General features: G+C 42.7%; 1 protein-coding gene across 1 annotated transcript in view; it reads right to left on the bottom strand.

Moving 5' to 3' along the window:
- Positions 1-252: 252 nt before the first annotated feature.
- Positions 253-19657, bottom strand: part of LOC132405566 (uncharacterized) — an 82456-nt gene continuing 63051 nt past the window's right edge. The window contains exons 15-17 of the mRNA XM_059990473.1: positions 17341-17381; positions 15971-16052; positions 253-3358 (exon numbers count right to left, since the gene is read on the bottom strand). Of these exons, the coding sequence (XP_059846456.1) occupies positions 15984-16052; positions 17341-17381 (110 nt within the window). The 3' untranslated portion in view covers positions 253-3358; positions 15971-15983. The remainder of the gene's footprint in view (positions 3359-15970; positions 16053-17340; positions 17382-19657) is intronic.

Here is a 19657-nt window from a genome sequence, read left to right as displayed (position 1 = left end):
CACTCACACAAATCAAAAGAGATTTGTCACAATCAAATTAACTATTCAATCAAGCCCCCAATTTTTTTAGAACGGCTCCCAATAAAGTGATAATATCCCAGACGAGCCCCCAATTTTGTTACATATCCCGTAATGGGTTAAAAAGGACCAGTAGAAATGGACACACCTGGAGTCTGAGTCTTTTGTTACAAACTCTATTTTATTAGTAACTACATAGTAAAGTAATATAAAACAAGATTAGGCAAACTGGTTAGCCGTGTATATGCATATATGAGTGAGTAAATAAAGTTCCCAAACTTCTTCAAGCTTAAGTGGTGAAATGATACAGTCTCACGAAGGTATAGGTATGCAGTCAGTTCAGTTCCGGATATTGAATTGAGTGGTTTGAAGAGAAAGAGAGATGTTTAGTCTTCCCAGAGCCGATGCCGTAGAATTTTCCACGTTGTTGGCCTGCTCCTGAAACTTATTAAAGTCGCTGACTGTCACCACATGAACAAGAATGCCAGTTTTGCACTGTAAAGCTATCAACACAGGCAAGGGTTAAACACACTGATAGCTTTCCACCGGTTACCCCTTTGTTTACACTGTGATCAAAAACCCCACCTTTGTCGTGAGCACACAAAGTTCAACCAGTGTCAGTGTCTTCCTTGTCTCTGGCATGTCTAATTACAAAGCCAGTTGACTTTGTATATATTTCATAACTGCTGAACACCAGATGTCCGTCACATAGCTCCGCCTTGCCTTTTACAAGGTAACTCACAGGCTTTTTGTTGCACTCTCTCTCACTGAAATAGCACACACATGTTCCTGCTCTCTCTCTTTTTAAAGTAACAGTTCATATTGGATAATCCTTCAGATCTCATCACACATCTACAGTGATGAAATTCTTTGAGAGGTTGGTCATAAATAGATTGAACTCTTGCCTCAGCAAGGACCTGGACACACTGCAATTTGCCTATTACTGCAATAGGTCAATGGCAGACACAATCGCAGTGGCTCTTCACATGAACTTAGACCACCTAGACAATACAAGCACATATGTCAGGATGCTGTTCATCGACTATAGCTCAGTATTTAACATCATCATTCCCAAAATCCTGTTTGAGAAGTTAGAGAACCTGGACCTCAGTATCTCTCTCTGGAACTAGATCCTTGACTTCCTAATCAGAAGACCACAATCTTTGCGGATTGGAGATAACATCTCTTCCTCACTGACAATCAACACTGGTGCACCTCAGGGGTGTGTGCTTACACCGCTGCTCTAATCTCTCTATATCCATGACCATGTAGCTAGGCATAGCTCAAAAACCATCTATACTTCATTATGAGTTTGAAGAGATTAGATATGTCAACAAAAACTCAAAAACTTCTATAGATGTACTGTGGAGAGCATTCTGATGCTGCAACAATGGGGTGGGAGGTGGGGGGTGTGGTTACTGCACAGGACCGAAAAAGGCTGCAGAGAGTTTTAAATTTATTTGGCTCCATCTCGTGTAGTAGCCTACAAAATACCCAGAACATCTTCAAGGACTGGTTTCTCAGAAAGGCAGTGTCTATTATTAAGTACCCCCAGCATCCAGGGTGCACCATTTTCTCACTGTTGCCATCTGGTTGGAGGTACAGAGCCTGAAGGAATACACTCAGTGATTCAGGAACAGCTTCTTTCTCTCTACCATCTGATTCCTAAATGGATATTGAATGCTTGGGCACTACCTCACTTTTTTTTAATATACAGTACATTGTTTCTGTTTTTGCATGATTTTTAGTCTATTCAATATACAGTATGTATACAGTAATTCATTATTTATTTATTTAGTTATTTATTCCTCTTCTGTATTATGTATTGCATTGAACTGTTGCTGCAAAGTTAACAAATTTCATGACACACACCAGTGATAATAATTCTGATTCTTATCCCCATTCTTGGTATTAACTGCAAAATTTACTGATCCATCTTACCACATTATCATCCAGATTGGTGATGTATATGACAATGAACAATGAACCCAGCACCGATCCTTACAGCACACTACTGGTCACATGCCTCCAGTCAGAAAGTCAACCATCTATTACTATCCTCTGGCTTCTCCCATGAAGCCCATATCCAATCCTATTTATAACCACATATTGAAGGCCAAGTGACTGAACCTTCTTGACTAACCTCCCATGTGGAACCTTATCAAAGACCTTGCTAACGTCTATGTAGACAACATCCACTTGCCTTTCTTTCATCAACTTTCCATGAGAAACTCTATAAAGTTGGTTAGACATGACCTGAAGTGCACAAAGCCATGCTGACACTTCTAATCATTCATGGTCTATCAGATACTTCTACTCTAGTCTCTTAGAATTCCTTTCAATAGCTTACTCACTACTGATGTCAGACTCACCAGCCTAAACAAAATTAGTTGTCTTTCAATCCTCTGGCACAATATCTGTGGCTAAGGATGTTTTCTTGTAATTATTTTTTTATGTGTTTCTACAAAACAACTGCAAAATAAAACATTAACAAGATGAAGACTAATACAGTGCAAAACAAACATATCAAATATATAATTCATAACATGATTTAAACACCTCTACTAGGACCCCCTCAATTTCTGCACTGGCCTTCCACAGGTTCTGAGGCAATGCCTTCTCAGGCCATGGGGATTTATCCACCCTAATTATCCTTAAAATCACAAACACCTCATCCTGTTATCTGGTCATGACCTCACTACTCCTTTGCCTCATTTCAATAGGCTTTTTATCTGTTTCCAGAGTAAATACAGTTGCAAAAAAATCACTTTTTTAACCAGGGCCCAAATATGTCTAAAAAACCAAGATTCCCTAAATCTGTTGTCATTGCCTTCTATTCTGACAGGAACATACAAACTCTGTGCTCTCAAAATTACACTTTTGAAGGCTTCCACTTACCACATATACCTTTGCCAGAAAACAACTTATCCGGATCCACCCTAACCAGCTCCTTTCTCATACCATCAAAATTGGCCTTGCTCCAATTTAAAATTTCAGCCCAAGGAACAGACCTATCATTTTCCATAATTACTTTCAAACTATTGGCATTATGATCATTAGATGCCTGGTGTTCCACTGCACAAACTTCTGTGACCGGCCCTGTCTCATTCCTCATTAGGAGACCAAGCATCACACCCTCAATTGTCGTAACATCTGTAGTATGGCAACAAAAGAATTTCTACTGAACTTGAGCACAGAAAAATATCAAGGAACAAATTGGCCTGATTCCATGTTGCACTGTGTGCCTCATATACACAACCTATGTTTGTCCCAAAACTATCTTTATCTTCTGCAAACACATGGTTCTCAATATCCAGTGGAACTTCAAAGAGCAAATAACCTGTGGAACAAAAGGAAAACGTTTAAATAAAATGATATATAACAAGAATTAAAAATGAATAAGTTAATAGAAAATTAATAGGAAAGCAAGAATCAAAGTAAATCCAGGTAGGAAAGCTGAGAACAGGAGAAGAAAGGTACGCAGAGCTGTAAAACCATTTCCTGTATTCCCAAGGTCATCTCCTACAACCACAGTGGAGGAGGCTCCAGGAACTGAGATTGTTTTTCACAGACTCAAGTCTCACCTGCCAACCCTGAATGGGTGTGTAGGAGGAGGAGAATGACAAATGAAGTCTGCACAATAACTCAAATTCACATCTGACATGCATAAAGCAGCACTTTCCTACTCCAGCTACAACAAGACACTATTTCAGAGAGACATTCAGTCACATGTCAACAGATTGCGAACAAAAACAAGGCACGTGGGCATTCTAATTAAAAGACAATATTAATTCCATAATCACCTGTTCTCTGAGGATCGTAGAGCTTGACAAGAAACCCCACACCCCAAATCCTCTCTTTGTACCAGCGAGTTTAGTAGAAAGATTGAATTGAAATGACTTTATTTCTTACATCCTTCACAGACATGAGGAGTAAAAATCTTTACGGTACATCTCCATCTAAATGTGCCATATGCAATCATAGTAATTTATAATAATTTATAATAAATAGAACAGTCAATGTAATATAGAATACACTCAAGTTAGCATGAGTTCATCAGTCTGATGACCTGGTGGAAGAAGCTGTCCTGGACCCTGTCGGTTTTAACTTTTATATTGCAGTCCACATCCCAGATGGTAGCAGATAGAACAGATTGTGGTTGGTGTGACTCAGGTTCCCAATGACCCTACAGGGCCTTTTTACATGCCTGCCCTTGTAAATGTCCTGAATCATGGGAAGTTCACATCTACAGGTGTGCTGGGCTATCTGCACCACACTCTGCAGAGTCCTGTGATTCAGAGAAGTGAAGTTCCAATATTAGGCAGTGATGCAGCCAGTCAGGATGTTCTCGACTCTGTCCCTGTAGAAGGTTCTTAAGGTTTGGGGCCCAAACCAAACTTTCCGAACCGTCTGAGGTTACAGAAGGCTGTTGTGCCTTTTTCACCACACAGTGGTGTGTACAGACCACGTGTTAAATTTTGTCCCCTAAATATTTTGGCAGGAATCTCCCACAAGGGACATGAAGCCTAAAAGCATTGGTTAGAATTACAGGGGTCAGGGGTCTCACTAGGACACTCCTGCAGTCTCAGGGTCCCACGATTTAGACTTTACAGGAAGACTCTGGTTAGCATCTTGCGTGTCTCTCCAACCTACAATGATGTGACATCCATGCCCGACTGATCTGCTGTTACTCGATTCCTCTGCCACTGAGGTCACTTCTTTTTTACAAAGCAACTGTTGTTTTTCACTCACAAAATACAATTTTGAATTAAAATATAGTGACAAAACACTCTGTTCCAGGGCGGGGAACGGGGCACAGTTCCCTGAAATCTCCCCATGTGGCCATGTTAACTGCATGCTTCCTCTCTAAGGAAACAAACTTACCCCGGAAGAGAGGCCAGGAGTCGGCTGGGGCAGAGACCTCGACTGCCCGCCGCCTGTGCAAGGAGCACTCTCACCTCACGGTGATCTACTGTCAGCTTTGGTTTTACGAAGGATGCCGAGGAACCATGTTACTGTTTCATCTGCTGAAGCAATTTGTCACAGTGGTTTAGTGAGTCTGTGGACTTTCTGTACCTTCATCGCATGGTTTTCGGTTTCCAGTTTTGCTCAGCTTGTTGCTCGGAGCTTCCCGCAGTGTTTATCACTCCAGAACGTTGCCAGTGTTGATATTCTGCACATTGAACAGTGTGGTATGCACCACATCCTGAAGGGGAAGAGCGGTGGTGAACCACAGTGTCTCCCATTGACTCGAGTCTCTGCTCAACCAACTCTTTCACACAGAGGCTGCTTTATCCGCAGTGAGCCTGCGCTCAGTGGGAGCAAGAATTTAGCTCTCGGTGTTCTGATTTTTGGGTTTATTTCTCTAATGCCTCGGCCTGCAATTGGAATCGGTTTTTTTTGACCATGTACCAATATAGGACAGAAGTGATGATAAACTGAAACACGGTGACTGTGATCGGTGAAGAGAAATCCCTCTCTGTGTGGAGAACCAGCCGTCAAACTTCTGCAGTTTGTGTGATCTCATACTTTGTGTAATTCTCCCAATCGTGTTCAGCTGGAAGGAGCAGTGGGCGAGAGGTGAAGGAGAGTGATACTGTACTCAGTGAACTGGGATCAGGAAATCAGGGAGCGAGAACTTAACTCATCCCAGCAGAAATCTGTCCATGTTGGGTGTGATCTCAGCTCTACTCTGCTGCACAACTTGGTAACACTCCCCCCAGTAGCATGGCGGTTAATATAATCAATTTATAGCGCCAGAGATCCTGATTCGATTCCCGCCGCTGTCTGCAGAATCTGTACATTCGCGTTGAGATGCTCTGACTGCTCCTGTTTCCTCACACATACAGAGGAAGTACGGGTTCGGGTTTGTGAGTTGTGAGCATGCTGTGTTGGCGTCAAAAGCATGACAACACTAACATGCAGCCACAGCACATCGCAAACTACTCCAAACACCACATTTTTAAAAATTTTTGCTGCACATATGACAAATCAAACTAATCTCTCCCTCTCACAAGCAGAATATGTTCCCTTTGAAGAACGATGAGGTGAACTCTGATGATCAGGAGGGCCAGTTATTAGTAACAGTGATAGAAGTCACAGGGAGGAAGGAGGGTTGGGAAAATAGATTAAAGGTGAACAGGTCAAAAGTCCAAAGGTTCATTTTATTATCAAACGGTGCAGGTACACTACAACTCTGATGTTGTCTTCTCCAGATAGCCATTAAATATATTTGCAGAAATAAACAGTGACAGTAACACCAAAACCTTCCCAACCCCTCCTACACACAAAAAATTAACAGATTGCCCACCAATCGTCAACAAGAAAAAAAAACGACAGTGAAAAACTGAAGGAAACATATATATATAGCACAGTCCAATAATTACATAATTCTCAGAATACTGGAGCATCTTTTCATCTACATATGTTCAGGAGTAGGTGAATTTTTTTCCCCATCGAGAGGCCCTATCTCACAAAGTAATTAGCGAGAAAGGCTATTCTATCAGTCAAGCATAACGGTCTAGAGAGGTGCCCTTTTCTCATTGCTACCATCAAGGAGGAAGTAGTGGAGCCTGAAGACAAACACTCAACATTACAGGAAGAGCTTCTTACCATCCACCATCAGACTGCTGAATGGACAATAAACCTTCTGTATTTTCCCTCTTTTTGCATGACTTATTTAATTTACTTTTATATATACTACTTGTAATTTATGGTTTTTATTACTTTGTATTGCAATGTAAGTTCCTTAAGGTTATTAGAGCTGGGGTAAGCTCCCACTACCTATTAAATGTTCCCAACAATATGCATCTCAAATAGCCTCTGACAACCAAGTCCATTTCCTTAGTGTCCCTTAGCTACGAAGCCCAGTGGAACCATTTCTGCTAACAAGAGAAGGGGCAAAGGTGAATTACTGACACTGTTGCAAGGACGTGGCGGTGGAACAAACCCAAGTACTGAACACAGGCGTGGAGGCCGAGTTGGGAGGTTTTACGGTCGTAGCAAGTGCAGAGTTGGTGCCAAGGGATTCTTTACCCCGAGTCTTGGTTTTAGTAGAGAATTCAGAAACGCTGCTAGACATAGAATTGATAGTCCTAAGAACCATGGAACAAGGTTACTCATACACGAGTCAACCAACTAAATCGCACCTTCTAGTTGGGGGTCACAGGATTCTTATACTGCACTGGCTGATGGAAAGCAGGTGTTTGTAGTTAATGGGACCTGGGAATGATTGGAACTAAACGAGGTGATTGAGGCCCAATTCCTGATGTAAATAGCCAGGTGAGCGCTTGCCAGAAGGGACCCTGACAGATACCTTAAAATCAGCCATTTTAGACAAATGGGAATTGTCAGCCATGGTTGGTAGCTTATCCAGGAGAAAGAAAACTATGACCTTATACCCACTCATGGGGAAGGCTTTGGAAGTAAATCCTGAGGAACAATCTGGAGCTGGAGTCCCTAAGACATCCCTACATTGAGTTCAATCCTGACTGGAAACTCCTGCAATGCCACTGGTGCCAAACAGTATCGGGCTCTGCCATTCCTTTGGATTCATCAGCTGTGTGGAGAGGGGGAACCAACAACATGGGAAGCAGCTTGCTCTCCATATCGTGCTGGCCTGGCTTGCGTATTGCACAGACAGACCTCTATTAAAATTCACTGCCACTGCAAAGCAACAAATTTCATGACCTGTACTGGTGATATTAAATCTGATTCTGATACTGAATGGGTTCATTTCTGGACAGTTTAGTGTTTAAAGAAGGAGACAAGTGAGTAGGGGAAAGGACCTACAGGCAGTTGAATGAGTCTCAAAAAATCCTAAGGTAGTGTTTTCTTCATGGTGTCCAGATTTAACGAAGTGTGATACAGAACCAGAAAATAAGTGAACCTGATCTCCTGTACTTATTGGCACTGTTTGGGAATTTTTCCCCACTGTTATTTCTTCAGCGGCTTGGTTGGGGCACAACTGCACAAGCAGGTGGACATCAGCCAGTTAGAACAGCAAGAAGGGTTTAATAAGAGGCAGCTTTATAGAGCGAGTGGCTAGTAGAGCGAGACTGAGCAGGAGGGCATTGGCTTAACGGGGCTTCAGAGATAACTGGTCAATGCGAGGTAGGTTGCCTGTGTAGAATCCAGACAGGAAGTATGTGTGTGAGGTGATTGTTCTGTGCTCTGTGTCAGATGTGAGAAGTCATGGGGACTCCCAGATTCCCAGATGGCCATACCTGCACCAGGTGTGTCAAGCTGCAGCTCCTTAAGGGAACTGGAGATGCAGCTCGATGACCTTTGTCTGATCAGGGAGAGTGAGGAGGTGATAGAGAGGAGCTATAGGCAGGTAGTCTCACTAGGGCCTTGGGAGACAGATAACTGGGTAACAGTCAGAAGAGGGAAGGGCAGAAGTCAGGTGCCAGGTAGTACCCCTGTGTCTGTACCCCTTGACAATATATACTCCTGCTTGAGTACTGTTGGGGGTGGACAGCCTACATGTGGGAAGCAACAGTGGCTGTGCCTCTGGCACAAAGTCTGGCCCTGTGGCTCAGAAAGGTAGAAAAATGAAGAGGATGGCAGCAGTGATAGAGGACTCTATATTTTGGGGGGTGGGGCAGACAGGCGATTCTGTGGATGCAGGAAAGAAACATGGATGGTAGTTTGCCTCCCAGGTGCCAGGGTCTGGGATGTTCCTGATTGCATCCATAATATCCTGAAGTGGGAAGGAGAACAGCTATAGGTGCCAACAACATAGGTAGGAAAAGGGAGGAGGTCCTGAAAACAGACTACATGGATTAGGAAGGAAGTTGAGAAGCAGGACCACGAAGGTAGCAATCTGGGGATTACTGCCTGTGCCATGTGACAGTGAGTACAGGAATAGAATGAGGTGGAGCATGGCTGAGGGATTGGAGCAGGAGGCAGGGATTCAGACTTCTGGATCATTGGGACCTCTTTTGGGGCAAAAGTGATCTGTATAAAAAGGATAGGTTGCACTTGAATCCCAGGGGGACCAATGTCCTGGCGGGGAGTTTTGCTAAGACTACTGGGGAGAGTTTAAACTAGAATTGCTGAGGGGTGGGAACCAAACTGACGAGACAGAGGAAGAGACGGTTGGCTCACAAATAGAGAAAACTTGGAGACAGTGCAAGAGGGAGGAGAGGCAGTTAGTAGAGAAAGGAGATGCTCAGACCAATGGTTTGAGGTGCATCTATTTCAATGCAAGGAGTATTATAAACAAAGTGGATGTGTTTAAAGCGTGGATCATTACTTGAAACTATGGTAATATGGACATTACAAACATGTGGTTGGCTCAGGGGCAGGAATAGTTACTTAAAGTGCCAGGCTTTAGATGTTTCAGAAAGGACAGGGAGGGATGTAAAAGAGGTGGGGGAGTGGCACTGTTGATCAGAGATAGTGTCACGGCTGCAGAAAAGGAGGAAATCATGGAGGGATTGTCTATGGAGTCTCTGTGGGTGGAAGTTTGGAATAAGAAGGGGTCAGCAACTCTTCTGAGTGTTTTTTATAGGCCACCCATTAGTAACAGTGACATTGAAGAGCAGATAGGGAGACAGATTGTGGAAAGGTGTAATAAAGTTTGGGGGTGTTGTGGATAGTGTGGAGGGCTGTCAGAGAGTACAGTGGGACATTGATAGGATGCAAAACTGGGCCGAGAAGTGGCAGATGTTGCTCAACCCAGGTAAGTATGAGGTGATTCATCTTGGTAGGTCAAATATGATGGCCCATATATTATATAGAATATAGTATTAATGGTAAGACTCTTGTCAGTGTGGAGGATCAGAGGGATCTTGGGGTCTAAGTCATAGGACACTCAAAGCTACTGCACAGGTTGACTCCGTGGTTAAGAAGACATTTGGTGCATCGGCCTTCATCAATCGTGGGATTGAGTTTAGGAGCTGAGAGGTGATGTTGCAGCTATATAGGACCCTGGTCAGAACCCACTTGGAGTACTGTGCTCATTTCTGGACACTTCACTACAGGAAGGATGTGGAAACAATAGAAAAGGTGCAGAGGAGAATTACAAGGGTGTTGCCTGGATTGGGGAGCATGCCTTATGAGAATGGGTTGAGCTAACTTGACTTTTTCTCCTTGGGTGAGAGGCATTGATCATGTGGATAGTCAGAGGCTTTTTCCCAGGGCTGAAATGGCTAGCATAAGAGGGCACAGTTTTAAGGTGCTTGGAAGTAGGCACAGAGGAGATGTCAGGGGTAAGTTTTCTTGCACAGAGAGTGGTAAGTGTGTGGAATGCGCTGCCGGTGATGGTGTTGGAGGTGGATACGATAGTTTCTTGTAAGAGTCTCCTGGATAGGTGCATGGACTTTTGAAAAATAGAGGGCTATGTGTAACCAGAGGTAATTTCTAATGTAAGAACATGTTGGGCACAGCTTTGTGGGCCAAAGGGCTTGTATTGTGCTGTAGGTTTTCTATGTTTCTCTGTTTCTATGCTATGTGGTTAAAATGGTAAGTCTATCAATCTCATTTATATTACTTATTTTTTCCTTTTATTTGACTGAGACTGAGAGAAGGTGCAAAAGGTTCTCAGAAATGTAATTTCACTGATTTTCCTATTCTTCCTTCTTCTTGGGTAGTTTATCACCATTAACCATGACCTGTATCCACTCTGGGTCTATGTACTGATAACCTCAGGTTATCAGTGAGTATTCTGAGGTCTCAGTTGTTTGCTGTTTGTTTTTTTTTGCATTCTCTGCATTTTATTAATTGTAATTATAATGCATTTTTGTGCTTTGTGTTTCTGATGTGTTATAGTTAGGTCTTCCCTGGTTTACATTTAAGTTGTAATTGTCTTTAGATTCTTCCAATTAATTCTCCTTGAGACTTTTCATGTGTCCAATTAAGTATCCTGGATTTTTTTCTCTTATCAAAATGGTTTCTTGTAAGCTTATCAAGAGAATGATGTTTTAACTTAGCTGGGCAAGTCCTGGATGTATTTATCCCCTCAGGAGCTTTTTGGTCCTGATCATTTCCTAGTGAAGCTTGACCAAGTTATTCTGACTTGTCCAAGATCTTGTAAGTTCTACTGTTTTGTTTTTGCCCCTTTGGTTAATAAATTTCCTAGTTTTGTTTAACTTTTCCAAGTTTCTGTGTGATCCTGCACTTGGGCCCAAAGATTCAGCATAACCCTTTGAATTCTGAGGTAGCTGATAAGTCCAATAGGGAGCGAAGACGCTTTCATCAATGGGGTAGGGGCTGCCTTACAGGGTGGGTAAATAAAATGGGTAGACTGTGAGTTGGTGTGTTCCTTCTCCTGCTGGAGTATTACTTGTGTGTTCCTAGTGTGTGGAGCCAAAGTTTCTAGTACCATACCATTCACGACCTTGAGCCAACCATGGACTAGAGATTCCTGGAAGTCAGTGAAGATGACTTCTCCTCGAAGGAGGACCTCATGATTACAATGACAGAGTTTATCTGCAGAAAGAGCTGCAAGCCATATGAAACCAGATTCTCACAGTGTTCAGAACACTCCCCACATTCACAAGTACTGTATTTATAAACTAAGATTATTATGATTTTTAAAGAAAAAAAGGCTAAAACACATGCAGTGCAAAGAATGTGCAAGAATGTTAATATGTCACATATATACTACACATGCATCACCACCTCACCCGGGAAATGTGTACAAATTCCACACAGAATCTCCCATTACATCAGATCCTACTGTCATAAGTGGGGGCATTGGGAGTGGACCGAAATGCAAGAAGTAGACACTGAACTACCAGGAGCAGGACTAGGCATGAGAAGGAAGCAAAGGAAATGAGGAAGAAAGGACGCTGACATGACACAGACCCTGGATGAGACAAGGATTCTGGGCCTGAGCTAGGCCTTGATGATAGTGGAACCAGGATATGGAACTGGAAACTAGGAGCCTGGGCTTGGAGTTCGAGCCAGAGACTGGACAAGGACCCAGAACCTGGGTCTTGACTCGGGCTCGGACTCCAGAACCAGGCGAGGACAAGACGTGGCTACAGGATGAGGATAGGCAACAGGACTGGACGTGAGACTCATGGACAGGACAAGGGAACCCCAGCACCAGGCTGGGCAAGGTACTCCTGGGCTGGGCGAGGCACATGACAAGATGAGAATGCAAAGCCTTGGCTTGGACAGGACAAGGACTTTGGACGTGACTGAGACTGGATGAGATCCCGAAGCCTTGACTTGGTCGAGGAAGAGACAGGAATGCAGAGCCTTGAGTCGAGGGAGGAACAGGAACATGGCACACAGAGCCAGGACCCCTCCTTGGGTACAGTACGTAGGGCCAGGACTCACTACACAAAACATAGAACACGGAGAGGCAGTTCTCAACGCCAGGTAGCGGCAAACAGCTGGACCTACATAACGAAGGCGTGGACACAGACAGGCAGTACCAAACAGGCCGAGACTCCAGACACAACAAGGTGAGGCGAGGCACCAGGCAGAGGTGAGATGAGGCACAGCAAGGCTGCAGGCAGAGGCGAGGCGAGGCACCAGTCAGAGGCGAGGTGAGGTGAGGCACCAGGCAGAGGAGAGGCGAGTCGAGGCTCCAGGCAGAGGAGAGGCGAGTCGAGGCTCCAGGCAGAGGAGAGGCGAGTCGAGGCTCCAGGCAGAGGAGAGGTGAGTCGAGGCTCCAGGCAGAGGAGAGGCGAGACGAGGCTCCAGGCAGAGGAGAGGCGAGACGAGGCTCCAGGCAGAGGAGAGGCGAGACGAGGCTCCAGGCAGGAAGGTGAAGGAAAGGGTTAGGACAGGAACAATCCAGCAGCCAGAGGCTGAATCCTGAAGCTATTTATGAAGCTACACTGAACAAGAATCAGCTGCCTCAACAGAAACTGGGGAAACACAGAAAACCTGGAATAAGGAATATGGACCGGACTGTGAACAGGAATATGGATTTCATGGACCGGACCAAGACACCAACAGAGGTGAAGTGGAAGAAAATCAGGAGACATTTCCTGAAATTGTCTTAATTCCAATTCTTTCTTAGGTTCTACCTTAAAGCTGAGGTTTGTAGAAGGAATAGTGAGCTGAATTTCTGTGGCGCCTGTAAAGGTGTATATTGGTCTGGCAAGGTTGGGTATGCCATCAAACATTTCATAAAATATTGCTACTTTGAAATTCTCAGACTTTGCATGCTGCTGAACAAGCCTCACACCTGTTCATGGGGAAAGGCTTTTCCCTTGTGGTATCCCCCACTGTAGTGTCATCACTGCTGTAAATGGAAGTGTGACCACAAAGTTGTGTGCAGCATATTTCAAAAGTGTTTTGTTTCAGTCTTTAAAGTATCAATTTATGATATAATAAGTGTTTGCTGAACAGCTGACTCATCCAGGCTGAGGGCACATTTCTGTTACTTTCACAAAGCTACACGAATCACTACCATTTCCTTGACAAATTGGCCAAAGTCCAAAGCATCAGTTTTTTTCTAGTTAATCACATGATTTATTGGAATCAGGTTTATTATCACTGACATGTGTCATCAAATTTCCTGTTTCTTGGCAGCAGTATTGTGCAAGACATAAAAAAATACTGTAAGTCTATATCAATGACACTGAGCACTGGCGTCCCCGGGGCTGTGTGCTCAGCTTGCTGCTGTTCATGCTGCTGACACATGACTACACTGCTCGATCCAGTTCAAACTGAATTATCAAATTCGCTGACGACACACAATGGTTGGCCTCATCCACAATGACAATGAGATGGCATCCAGGAGCAGGTAAAGTGGCTGGTAGATTGTTGAGGGCACCACAACTCGAGTCTCAACGTGGAGAAGAACAAAGAGATGATTGTGGACTGAAGGAAGGTTCAGACCGACCATTCCTCACTGCACATACCTGCTTTCTCAGAGCTCAGAGCACCACATTTCTGGGAGTGCATATAACAGACAATCTCACGTTGTCTCTCAACACCACCTCAAGAAAGTACAGCGGTTTCTCCATCTCTTGAGGAGACTGAGGCAAGTGAGGCTTCCTTCTCATGTTGATTTGGTCTGCATTCCTTCTCAATAATACAAATTCTTTCTGGTCATGTTGCCCAGAATGGCATAAATTCTTACAATTATGTTCTAACTGGGGCTTGCCCACATTGTCCAACATTCACCTCTCCTTTACATCAACTGTTATTGGTGTTATTTAATGCCCCTCCACTCTTTTTATCAGCAACATAGAGTTAACTCTATTCTGATTTCAAAATCAGTGTTCTCAGTATTACACATTTGAATTGCCAGAAATTCCATTTCATGCTCTCAGACACAAGAAGGAACTGTGTTTCAGGCAATTTTCACTTCTGCTGTTAAATCCAGAGACAGAAAGAGACATTTTCAACATAGAAAACTAAAGTGATATAATCCAGACATTTAAGATGTAGAGAGTGAAGGAACTTGCAGGCATGGGGTTACTGCAGTTTCCTTCCAAAAATGAAAATACTTTTTACATGTAAATTTTACCTCTGTGTTTTGAAATGGTAAACACTCAAGTCAGTCTAAATTAAATATAAGTATTCTCTGAATTGTCAGTTTAGTGAGAATCATGCTCCTTCAAATACATTGGTTTATGCTTCTACAGAAATCACACTTCCCTCTGTCTTCTGCAGGTAAATTCTTTTGTTTTCCAGGCAGCTAATCTGGCCATTCATCAAGGGGCCTCTGTTGCTTCCCTTTACAAAATGCACTGTAATTATGCAATAAAACCACTTTGTCAGTGAATTATAAGCATGCTACACCTACTACCAAAGAATGCAGTCATGTCGAGACTTCACCTGTGCAGCCTTCCCTCTAAATCACTTAGAACCCTCATGAGGAATTACACCCACTTGATAACACAAATATCTATTCTACCAATTACATGCCAGCAAATCAACAAATAAAAACATGTGGATATAGTCAAGAGGTTGAGTTGTTGTTCAGATGAAACATCAGAATGGGGAAGAAATGTGATTTACCTGTAAGTGACTTTGACTGGTACAAAAGACAAAAAAAAGCATCCAGTGACTGCCAGTTCTGTAGGTGAAAACACCTTGTTAATGCAAGAGATTGGAGGAGAATGGCCAGACCTGTTCAAGCTGACAGGAAGGCAACAGTAATTCAATAATCAAGGGTTACAAAAATGTTGCGCAGAAGAGCATCTCTGAATGCTCAACATGTTAAACTTTGAAGAGGATGGACTATAGCAGCAGAAGATCATGAATATGCACTTAGTGGCCACTTTATTAGGTGCAGGAGGTACCTAATAACATAATCACTATATCACCATTCTTCCATTATTGCTGGATCAAAACCATGAACCTTTTTAGGAATATCAGAGAGTACCCTCTCCTGTAGGAGCTCAATAATTCAAGAATGGACCACACCACCACCTTCCACATTTAGTGTTCAATGGACTTTATGGTTTCAACAGCATACAGTAAATGATGAAGTCCATCCAAAGCCCAGATTTGGTGGCAATAGGTTGGTGTCCTGTGAAGGACTAGAACTTTCATCTTACCCTGTCATGTTTGATTTAAGTCATAACTGTCATACCAAGTTTTGAAACACGAATGATTGGCTTTTCTTTGCCATATATACATTAAAACATGAAGCAAAATGTGTTGTTTTGCTTAAGCAACAACGTAGTCCAAGGATTGTGCTGGGGCAGCCCACAAGTATGGCCACACTTATGGCACCAATATAACATGCCCACGATTCATACCAGTTGTATTGATAATAAATGTGCCTGCACCATTTAATCTATCTTGCATAATGAAGCTGTTTATTTCACATGATATCTGTAGAAACTGAAATAAAATGCTGAAATTGTATTCAGAGAAAATGGTTCTCATTTGCCAGTCAGAAGTGATGATGAAATGATTGAATCTTTGAATTATGTCAACTCAGGGCAAATACATCAGTGAAAGTACATCATAAATCAAAAATATTAAAATAAATTCAAAATATACAACTTTCCACATGTTCCTTTCTGACCTTGGCTGAATATTCATGTAGATTTTGTTGTTATCGGTGCATAGATAACAGATGAGATATTTTGATTTGAAGAAGACAGGTTCTGAAGGAGAAAGAAATACCAATTACACTCAATGTTCACTTCATCAGATACATCTGTTCATGAATACAAACATCTAATCAGCTGATCATGTGGCAGCAACTCAATGCATAAAAGCATGCAGACACGGTCCAGAGGTTCAGTTCAGATCAAACATGAGAATGAGGAATAAATGTGATCTGAGTGACTTTGATTGTTGGTGCCAGACAGGGTGGTTTGAGCATTTTAAAAACTGTTGATCTCTTGTGATTTTCACACTCAACAGTCTCTAAAGTTTACAGTGTAAAGTGTGAAAAACTTTTAAAAAAGACATCAAGTGAGCGGTATTTCTCGGGGTGAATCTGTCTTGTTAATGAGAGAAGTCAGTGGAAAATACCTCAACTGGCTCAAGCTGACAAGAAGTAACTCAAGTAATCATACATTACAAAGGTGGTTGTTCTTGGTGATAAGTAATGATAAGCTCCCACTACACATTATATGTTCCCAAGAACATGCATGTCAAATAGTTTCTGACAACAATTCTGGCTACTAGTCTTCACATGTGGCTTAGATACTAAACCTGGCAGAACCATTTCTACTAACAGGAGAATGGGGAATGGCAGATGACTGTCAACTTAAAACCAGTCACTTTGGACGGATGGGGCTTGTCAGCTGTGGTTGACAGCTCATTCAGGAGAAGGAAAACTGTGATCTCAAAGCCTCCACTGCCTTGTGGCTATACCCACTCATGGGGAAGGCTCTGGGAGTAAACCCCTAGGGACATGTCTGGAGCTGGGGTTTCTAAGGCAGACCTATGTTAGGTTCAACACTGACCGGCAATCCCTCCAATGCAGCTAATGCTAATCTGTATCAGTTTCTATTGTTCCTTTGGAATCAACAAATTAGCTGAGTGGAGCTGGGGGTGGAGGTGGGAGCATGCTGCATGGACAACCACTTGTTCTCCATAGTGTAATCCGCTAGCTTACGTATCAACTTTGACAGCCAGGACATAACGTCCATGATTGACCTCAACCAATCGAGATCATCACAAAGGTGCTGTATAGAACAGAATCACTGAACGCAGGACACGTTAAACCTTGAAGTGGATGAGCCACAGCAGCAGAAGATCATGAAGACACACTCAGTGGCCACTTTATTAGGTGAAGAATGTACCTAATAAAGAGGACATTGAGTGTATATTTAAGCCAGTTGCTCTTTTATCTGTTTAGATCATTAAAGAACTATATAAATTTGCTTTGGAATTTCATATTTGCCAGATTTGGGATTTCCCCAACAGAACCAATGTACTTACAGTTGACACTTGATTGGAGGTTGGTCCTGCATGTCTCTCCCCTGTAATAATTGCAAACATCACAATTAAAAGATGACAGTGGTAGATCACACTGACAAAGGAAGTGAGAAATAGAATACAAATCTCCTAAACTGACTGCATCACTCTCCTCCTGACAAAAGATCAGTAAAACAATAACTTTGCTCGACTTAATCGATGAAACATATAATTGCTTGATGTAATTAGTTTAATCAACTTAAGTGTTAGGCCAAATTGGAAACGTTTGGGTATGGGCTGAGTACAGGCAGAGGGGCCTGGGCCCAAGAACATAACAAAGTGGCAGGGCCCGGGGAGTGACCTGATGTTGATGCATGTGGGAAATGGCTTTAACTAGTGTGTTCATATTGCAACAAGAGACAGAGATCAATGACAACCCGACAATATGTAGTGCTCAGTAGGGGGTGGGTGTCATTGCTCTAAAAGACAGATCCAAACATTACACTTCCTCCCCCTTTAGATTAAGGCAACATAAACATGTATACGTACAAAACATTCAATTTCCCTTTCATAACCCATATTTTAAATAAACATGCTTTCACAATAACAGTCCATAACTAACATCACAGTTCAAAATGTTTAGACTATTGAGAGGCACTCTGTTTCTTAAAGGATAGTGCCTCTGGACCTTTGGATTGGCATTAGGTTTGGTAGGTGTCTTGTCAATGATAATGATCTACTCATGTCTCTGGACCTATGGAATGGTATCTGATTTAGAAGGTGCCTTGTCTAAGACAATGTTCACGGTTTCTGTTGTCATGTTGTTGTCAGTGACATCATCACTGTGAGGTAAGTCCGGTGATTGTTTTTCTCATCGGATGCATTTGACTCAGGTGTGTTCTTCAGTTGAGCATCCAGCATCTAGTCCTCACAATGTCTCCATGTCTGATCTCCAACATCCACTGTGTATGTCAGTGATCCAGTTCTTATAGTAATCCTACTGGGTGTCCACTTATCTTCTCAGTAATCATACACTAGGAATTCCTGTCCAATCTCAAAGCTCTTTGCTGCTTCACTTAGCAACTAACAACTGTTTATTCTGCACTTCACTCCATAGATCTGGTTTCAGGAGGTCTATGCGAGATCTCAGATTCCTGTTCATGAACAGCATTGCAATTGTTTGATTTGTCTTTGCATGAACAGAATTCTGATATATAAAATGTAAGTTCTCCATCTTGTGCTGTCAAGACATGTTTTCCTTGTCCATCACTTTAATGGACTTCTTGGAATGTTTGGATAAACCTTTCAGCTAATCCATTTATGATGGGTGGTGAGGAGCTGAATTGAAATGTCTAATACCATTTTGCTTCATGAACAGTTGGAATTTTTCTGATGTGCACTGTGGTCACTCACAATTTGTTCTGGTAAGCCATTTCTGGTGAAGTTAGTCCACAGAGCGGTCTTTCCAGAGGCGGTTGACTTCATTGGTATAACATAGAAGCATAAAAAACCTATTGCACAATAAAGGCCCTTTGGTCCACAATACTGAGCCAAAAATGTACTTATTTTATAAGTTACCTAGGGTTACCCATAGCCCTCAATTTTTCTAAGCTCCATGTACCTATCCAAGAGCCTCTTAAGAGACCCTATTGTATCTGCCTCCACCACCATCGCTGGCAGCCCATTCCATGCACTCACCATTCTCTGTGTAAAAAACTTACTCCTGACATTTCCTCGGTACCTACTTCCAAGCACCTTAAAACTGTGCCCTCTCACGTTAGCTATTTCAGCCCTGGGAAAAGCTTCTGACTATCCATATTATCAACGACCCTCATCATCTTATACGCCTCTATCAGGTTACCTCTCATCCTCTGTCACTCCAAGTAGAAAAGGCTGGGTTCAATCAATTTATTCTTGTAAAGCATGCTCAGCAATCAGGCAACATCCTTGCAAATCTCCTTTTCACCCTTTCTATAGTTTTCACATCCTTCCTGGGGGCCAAGGTAGAAGCGTTCATGTCGCAACCCAGTTTCAACCAGTTCTACCACCACCATGTGCAGCAAGTAGTGTATTCAACATTTTTGTACCATGGATTTGATCATGCCTGAAGACAGAGGTCGCCGATGCCAGAAACATCCTTGCTTCATTATGCAATGAGTTGCAGTATGATGTCCTCTGCCTGCAGGAGACACACAGAGGAAGCAAAAATAACCACCCAAAAATACCAGGAATGATCCTGGTTATAGAAAGACCTCATCGACAATATGGCAGTGCTGTATTTGTTAGAACTGGTTCAGTCGTAGAAGGCACTTCTAAAACAGGAGGACAACATTGAAATTCT

Source organism: Hypanus sabinus, chromosome 15 (genome assembly GCF_030144855.1).
Source record: "Hypanus sabinus isolate sHypSab1 chromosome 15, sHypSab1.hap1, whole genome shotgun sequence".
NCBI classification, from domain to species: Eukaryota; Metazoa; Chordata; class Chondrichthyes; order Myliobatiformes; family Dasyatidae; genus Hypanus; species Hypanus sabinus.
Note: the sequence above shows the minus strand (reverse complement) of the source record. Positions and strands in the feature narration are given on the sequence as shown.